This window comes from Sinocyclocheilus anshuiensis, unplaced genomic scaffold (assembly GCF_001515605.1).
Source record: "Sinocyclocheilus anshuiensis isolate Anshui unplaced genomic scaffold, SAMN03320099.WGS_v1.1 scaffold776, whole genome shotgun sequence".
Lineage (NCBI taxonomy): Eukaryota > Metazoa > Chordata > Actinopteri > Cypriniformes > Cyprinidae > Sinocyclocheilus > Sinocyclocheilus anshuiensis.
The window spans coordinates 959,470-967,134 of NW_015555808.1; the positions used below are offsets into that span (position 1 = coordinate 959,470).

Consider the following 7,665-nt stretch of genomic DNA (forward strand, 5'->3'; position numbering starts at 1 on the left):
AGGCCGGGCTAGCGTGAGCTGAGGCAGCGGGGTCGAGAACGGCGCGCCCGGAGGATCCGACGAATGAGGCTGGACTCCGCTTCGTCCACGGTGAAAGTTGATGTATTCCCTCAGCGACCAGCACAGATCAGCTCTAGGCATGACGAAGCGGATATCGTCCTCTTTTGGAAGACCAAACAAAGTAGTTTCGCTTTCACAACGAAGCACACAGCGTCTTCACGACATGGCTGCAGCGTCAACAATACTACAGTGAGAATAAAAGTTACGCCTTCTTTCTTTGCGTGAACATTTGGGCGGTGTTATGCAAATCTTCCCACATAGTGAGGTAGATATGTGGGGGCGTGTTAGAACGAGCCGTTTTAGGTAGGTGTGGCTGACTCTGAACTTTTATAAAGAATATCTCTTTGGATTTGAGACTTTAGTCTTTGCAACTTTACAGATCTTCTTTATGCACCAAGAGCTTGTAACACTCCAAAGAGAAAGGAAAAATTGAAATCGCATCATATGACCCCTTTAAGAGAAAGAAATCCTGGTTGAATGTGCATTAGTTTTTTGAATGATAAGCTGGATATTTTCCAACTAAAAAAAGTGCTGTATGACCTTTCAAACGCTATTCTTTCTCTCGCTGCTCTTTTATTCCCCTTGTATTCTGATATTACCACAGAAATTGCTTCTCACACTCCACCAGTTTAACATCTCGCCACTGGCCCTGGGATGAGCTCAGAAACTGTTTCCTGTTGACAGGCTGTTTGTGGTTCTTGTTGGACTCACTCTCCTGGAGTCTTTGGTCAGTGACCCGGCAATGAGCTCTGGCCAAGAACTCTTTCCACCCACAGGGAACTAACCTTCATTACTGAGCGTACAATCCTTCTCACTGACCTCAGACCTGCTTTTTGGCTTTTATAGCATGTGTGTTTTGCTTGTTTTTTATTTTTTCACTTGTTTTTTTATTTTATTTATTTTGTATTATTTTTTGGTTGTGCTGTCTTATTGGTATTTGTTTCTTTTGTTTATGTATTTTTATTTTTTTTTTTATTGATTTTTATTTAGTTTTTATTATCTTTTCATTTAGTTTATGCTTATCCTCTTATTTATTAATGTTTTGTCAATGTTTGTTGTGCATATGAATGTAAAGGAACATGTTTTATTTTATTTTAGTTTGTTTTATTAATTTTATCTTTAATTTATCTTTTTTTCATTCATTTTTGTTTATTCATTTTTATTGTATAGTTGTCTTTAATTTTGTTTTTTATTGCTTTTTTGTTTAACTTTTTGTTTTGTTGTCTTTCTGTTTAATTTATAGGTTTAGGCTTTTGTTAATTTATATTATTCTTCTAATTTCGTGCAAATCACCGTATTGTATAGAGCACATGTGCATTCATGTGAACATTTTTGTACTGTAGATTGATTATTGGTTTGTTTATTGATTGAAAAGAACCCACAGTAGCAATTATAGAAAGTTTCAAAAGGCTAGTGATAAAACGGTTAACCACATTCCCACTTCCCATTATGTTCTCAGGTCTGGAGGTTTTATGGTAGATATTTATAAATAGGTTTTATCTGAAGTGAAAGGGTGTCCCGTGAAGAGGTGACAAGAGAGACGCAGACTCTTCCCTTGTCAATAGCGATAATTTACTGGCTTGTTTTCATCAGACAAGGATCTATAATTGAAATGACAAAAAAGATGCATCGCTACACAGTTGTTAGTGTTTGAGGCCATGAATTTCAGCCGAATACCTGACACCCGTTTCCTCTGGGCCTGTCAACCAAAAAGACCTTAGTCAGTCCAGTAAAAGGGCCCCTGGTCAGGGCTGTCTGCCATGCTGCCAGAATGAGTGGATCAGAGGAACGATGCTTTATCGACCTGATCGACCCGTCACTGCTCTGTACGGCTCCGACCTAAAGCCATGCATCTATATATCACTTTCACACTCTTATACACACACAGTGTCTGTCCACAGTCACACACACTTTCATACACGTGATTCTATTCACCACCTCTAGCACTTCACTTTTGTTTTATATTGTCAGTTTATTGAGAATATGAATCCCTGTTTAAAGAACTTTGAAATTCTTTGTCTTGGGTTTTTTTTTTTTTTTTGATTGTACCACATTAGTGGTAAATATTAAATGAAGTTCAAATACATTTTTATCATTGGATAGTTTGCCAAGTAGGGATGGTTCATGATTGTTTGTTTATTTATTTAGTGGTGTTGCTTTATTTAACAGAGTGCTTTAAGCAGTTTGCACTCAAGGATTAAAAAAAAAAGTATTTATGTAAATTCATCCCCTTAAAAGCCATACAGATAAACACAGACATCTGATTCAGACTTACAGATTTTGCAGTGTTTGTAGGAAATCTGTTAGTTCTAATCTATGCGGTAATGTGCTGTTACTCAATTTGCGTGTGAAGAGAACAATTTACACAAAAGTCTTAAAGCAATAGTAGCAAAAACAGCCCATTTAATTCTAATGGCCCAAGAGAGAGAGTGGGAAATGGTCATAAGCTAAATCATGACTCTTTCTAATGCAAAAAATATATATAATAATAATAAACTCGGGTATAAGATCAAATGTACTGTGAATGACCCCTTTAAATGATGACATTAAGCTGAACTGCTGCTTGTTTACACTTCAGTTTATTTTAAATAAGCACATGTCATTTGATCCTTGTTACTTTGATTGTTTTTCTTGATAAATGCAGACATGTGTTGACTAGTAATGCTCCTATCTATAAGTGCACGGCATTGAACACATTTATGTGCTTTCCAATAGGAGAAACCAGCCAAGCACCGCTGATATGCCGGGTAGGTCAATATCCACTCTGCTAGCATGCCTCTTATTCTCACAGATAAGACTTCTGTCTTTGTTTCATTCCACACAATAAATGACGTATTACACATTCATTGCATTAGACTGAAAGCATCTGACTTGAATGGCAACAGATCATTGGAATGTTTGCTTGAATCTGACATGTAATTTTCACTGTAGCTCAATTTCACAGTTGAAGTGACTTTTCACTAAAACTGTTCTTTGTATGGCTCCTCTGGGCCGTTTTACGGGCTGTCTACGTAACGTTTTCACACATCCAAGAGATGATCTTCTGGAAATTAGCTGTCATGGTAGAAGGGGCTCCTCAAACGAAATGTTAAGCGCAGAGAGGAGGATTAATGTAAACTTTTTTGGATGATGGCAGAATTAAATAGCTATTGACTATTGAGCAAATGTTAAATTGTGATTATCATGAAATCCTTTATTATTAATTTAATTACTTTATTTATTAATATGAATTATATACTATAATTAGTGCATATAGATATAAAGAAAGTGTGTATTTTATATATATATATATATATATATATATATATATATATATATATTTTATACCAAAAATCATTAGGATATTAAGTAAAGATCATGTTCCATGAAGATATTTTGTAAATTTCCTACTGTAAATATATTAAAACTGAATTTTTGATTGGTAATATGCATTGCTATGAACTTCATTTGGACAAGTTTAAAGACGGTTTTCTCAATATTTTTATTTTTTTGCACCCTCAGATTCCAGATATTCAAATAGTTGTATTTCGGCCAAATATTGTCCTATCCTAATAAACCATACATCAATGGATTTATTCAGCTTTCAGATGATGTATAAATCTCAGTTTCGAAAATTGACCTTTATGACTGGTTCTGTGGTCCAGGGTCAAATGATCTGTTTTATTGTGTTGTTTTTGTGCAGGTGAAGAAGGTTCTGACTTTGGAGATGGGCTCCAACCAGGCAGATCATAAAGGCCAAAGTGGTCTGTGCTTTGCTGTGGATTGGCTCCACGTCAAACCACATAACCTCTTGGCTGCTGGCTTATATGATGGTGATTTCATATGTTTTGCCTATAGGCCTCTTTGTCTATCTCAGGGGTAGGCAAGTTCGGTCCTAGAGAGCCGCAGTCCAGCAGAGTTCAGCTCCAACCCTAATCAGACACACCTGAACAAGCTAATCAATGTCTTCAGGATTACTAAGGCTATAGGCAGGGGAGGGTTTTTTTCAGGGTTGGAGCTGAACTCTGCAGGACTGCGGCTCTCTAGGACCGAACTTGCCTACCCCTGGTCTATCTAAACAGAATTGCTAATTGTAAATACCTTGGTTTATATATATTGCAGTATTTTATGTTTGTGATTGTTTTTCTTTTCCAGGTCTGGTTGGTTTGTGGGATCTTGCTAGTAAATCTACACTACTGAAAGTCAGGTCTCCAGATGGTGGTGTGTCTCTCTACCCTTACCACTGTTTCCATGCTCACGATGAGAACATCCGGACCCTGTGCTGGTGCAGAGCCTCAAGGTGAGAATCATCAGTGTAGCATCATATGTCAGATTAGACGGACTATGAGGTTGGTTAGTTTTTTGATTGGTATTAAAGATTTCTATTTAAAGATTTTTCTGTTGAACTTTCTGTTGATCAAAGAATCCTGGAACAAAGTGTCATGGTTTTCAGAGAAATTTTAAGCAGAACAACTGTTTTCAACATCGATAATAAGAAGAAATGTTTCTTGAGCACCAAATCAGCATTTAGAATGATTTCTGAAGGATCATGTGACACTGAAGACTGGAGTAATGGCTGATAAATTACATATAAAAATATATTCAAATAGAAAGCAGATTTTGATCATATTTCACAATATTACTGTTTTTATCAAATGAATGCAGCCCTGATTAGCATAAGAGAAAAACATTTAAAAATCTTAATTATTTTAAACGTTAGCATAAGTTTGTTTAAAAAGGAGATTCTTGATTTTACCAGAATATAAGCTGTGAAAATATTGTTATGCTAACACCTTTTGTTATGCCTGATATATTTGATTGTAACATCCAGTGTTATTTATTTTATTGCCATTCGTAGTGTATTTAAATCTTCATGTATTACATTAGCTGTATGATATTCATGCTATAATACAGTTCACCCATGGAGTTTTCTCGTTTAGTAACAGATAAGCAGTCTAGATCAAATACATTACCATTCCAATCATGTGTTTTTTCAGCATCAGTAGTTTCAGCAGCCTGCTCTTAGCACTTACATTTAAAGCACTGTGACCTTATAAGAGGCTCCTTTAAGTGGCATTAGAGAAGTTTATCCTATCCCATTCACCACAGGGGGCTAGTGAAATCAAGTGGAGATTTATTGTGTTTGGATATTTTTTTCTTCTTCTTTATACTCTCAAAATGTGACCACTTGCGTAGAATTCAGATATACCTCAACCTCAGAAAAAGCAGAACAGTCTCTATGTGTCATTTCCCTGAGGTGTTGCAATTTCTATGCATGCACAAAATTCCAAGCATTCAAGCAAGAGGGTTGGAGGGGTAGAGGAGAAGTACACACACTGAATTGACATAATTTACTCCCAGATAATCTCAACGACAGGACACTAGCTCACAGCAGCCTTGGTTCCTCTTCTTTTTTGGGATGTGTGGTGTAGTGGTTTAGACTAGTAACTAGAAGCTTACTAGTTTGATCTCTACATGTTGCAAGCACTTAACTTCAACCCAGCTCAAAGCATTCATAATGTCCAGTTTTTTAAATGTTTAAAAAGCGTTTGAGACAACATTAAGGGAAAGTTCCATTTTCATAACTGATCAAATGTTATGGGAATTTTATTTTTGAGTGTTCTCTGAATCAACTGAAACTAGTAAATTAATAACATTTAAAAAATGTTAGAGGAATGTTCAACTAAAATGTTTCATAAAAATGTATAAATAATCTTGTGCTGATGTTTTGAGAATGTTATTATATAACTATAAAAATATATAACTTTGAACAAATGTTCTGTTGGCATTACTGGAAGAATGTTTGTTCACAACTTTGAGAGAATCTTGCAAGTACATTAGCTAAAGTTCTGAGAACATTCTCTGTTATCTGGGTAGTTGCTCCAGCAAGAGTCTCCGTAAATAGTTCATGCCATTCAAATCAGACGGTGTTCAAAAGTTTGGGGTCAGCAGGATTTTTTTTTTTTAAAGAATGAATACTTTTTTTCAGCAAGGATGCATTAAAATGATCAAAAGTTACAGTAAAGACATTTATAATGTTACAAAAGATTTCTAATTCAAATAAATACTGTTTTTTTTTTTACTTTCTGTTTATCAAAGGAACCTAAAAAAAATTGTCTCTGTTTCTACAACAATATTAAAGGGTTAGTTCACCCAAAAATGAAAATTCTGTCATTAATTACTCACCCTCGTGTTGTTCCAAACCCGTAAGACCTTCGTTCATCTTCGGAACACAGTTTAAGATATATTTGATGAAATCTGAGGGCTCTCTGACCCTCCCATAGACAGCAAGGTAACTACCACGTTCAAGGTCCAGAAAAGTACCAAGATGATCGACAAAGTAGTCCGTGTGACATCAGTGGTTCAACTGTAAAGTTACGAAGCTACGAGAATAATTCTTTGCACAAAGAAAACAAAAATAACAACTTTATTCCACATTTTCATCTCTACTGCGTCACTTTGGATGCGCGTTCACGACAGTATCATAACGCGAGCGTGTGGCGGCGCCTTCTTTGTGCAAAAAAGTATTCTCGTAGCTTCGTAACTTTACAAAGCCACTGATGTCATACGGACTACTTTGTCGATCATCTTGGTACTTTTCTGGACCTTGAACGTGGTTGTTACCTGGCTGTCTATGGGAAGGTCAGAGAGCCCTCAGATTTAATCAAAAATATCTTAAATTGTGTTCCGAAGATGAACGAAGGTCTTACGGGTTTGGAACAACACGAGGGTGAGTAATTAATGACAGAATTTTCATTTTTTGGGTGAACTAATTCTTTAAGCAGCACAATGTTTTCAACCTTGATAATAATAAGAAATAATGTTTCTTCAGTACCAAATCAGCATATTATAATGTTGGAGAATGGACTGAAATTCAGCTTTGCCATCGCAGGAATAAATACGTTTTCGGTCATTTATAATATTCAAAATACATTTTTTAATATATTCAAATAGAAAATTGTAAAAAATATTTCAAAACACTAGTGTTTGTAAACTAGTGTTTGGTAACTGTAAACTTTTGAAAGGTAGTGTAACTGTAGAGCATGTGGCTAGTTGTATTAAAAAGATTACTACATTTCTGCAGTGTAAATACTGGTAAAAATATTCTATCTGTAATTGTGGTAAATATCTATCTGTAATTGTGATGAGGTATGAAAAAAGCAGGAATTATATAATGTTTCTGTCTCCTATTGTTGGCAGTAATTTGTTGGTGACAGTCGGAGATGACCGCATGGCTAAAATGTGGGACGTGAGAAAAACCTACATGCCTCTTTTGGCAGTAAAGCGCTGCTTGTCCCCTGAAGTGTACTGGCCCCTCTTTTGGAGCGGCATCCTGATGGCTCAAGAGTGTTGCTTTGCTACGTCAGTCCACAAACATTTTGCTCTTCTGAATATATGATGTTTTAAAATCATATTTTTACTAAATCATCATTTTCCTTTGCTATGTGTAGGTTTGGACAACATGGAGTTCACTATTTTGATTCAGGTTACCTTGGAATCAAGCCTTACTTTGTATGTCCTAGAAAAGCCACTATTTGGGTATGTAGACATTTCACAGTGTCTCTACATCAGGGGTGCCCAAACTCGGTCCTGGAGGGCCGGTGTCCTGCAGAGTTTAGCTCCAAC

At 36.0% G+C, this 7,665-nt stretch overlaps 1 protein-coding gene across 2 annotated transcripts in view; it reads left to right on the plus strand.

Annotated features, from left to right (window-relative positions):
• LOC107675078 (general transcription factor 3C polypeptide 2-like) overlaps positions 1 to 7,665 on the plus strand; it is a 25,146-nt gene that overhangs the window by 9,813 nt on the left and 7,668 nt on the right. For both annotated transcript variants that reach the window (XM_016469284.1, XM_016469283.1), the window contains exons 8-12: positions 2,776 to 2,807; positions 3,743 to 3,872; positions 4,195 to 4,339; positions 7,240 to 7,401; positions 7,491 to 7,578. In XM_016469284.1, the coding sequence (XP_016324770.1) occupies positions 2,776 to 2,807; positions 3,743 to 3,872; positions 4,195 to 4,339; positions 7,240 to 7,401; positions 7,491 to 7,578 (557 nt within the window). The remainder of the gene's footprint in view (positions 1 to 2,775; positions 2,808 to 3,742; positions 3,873 to 4,194; positions 4,340 to 7,239; positions 7,402 to 7,490; positions 7,579 to 7,665) is intronic.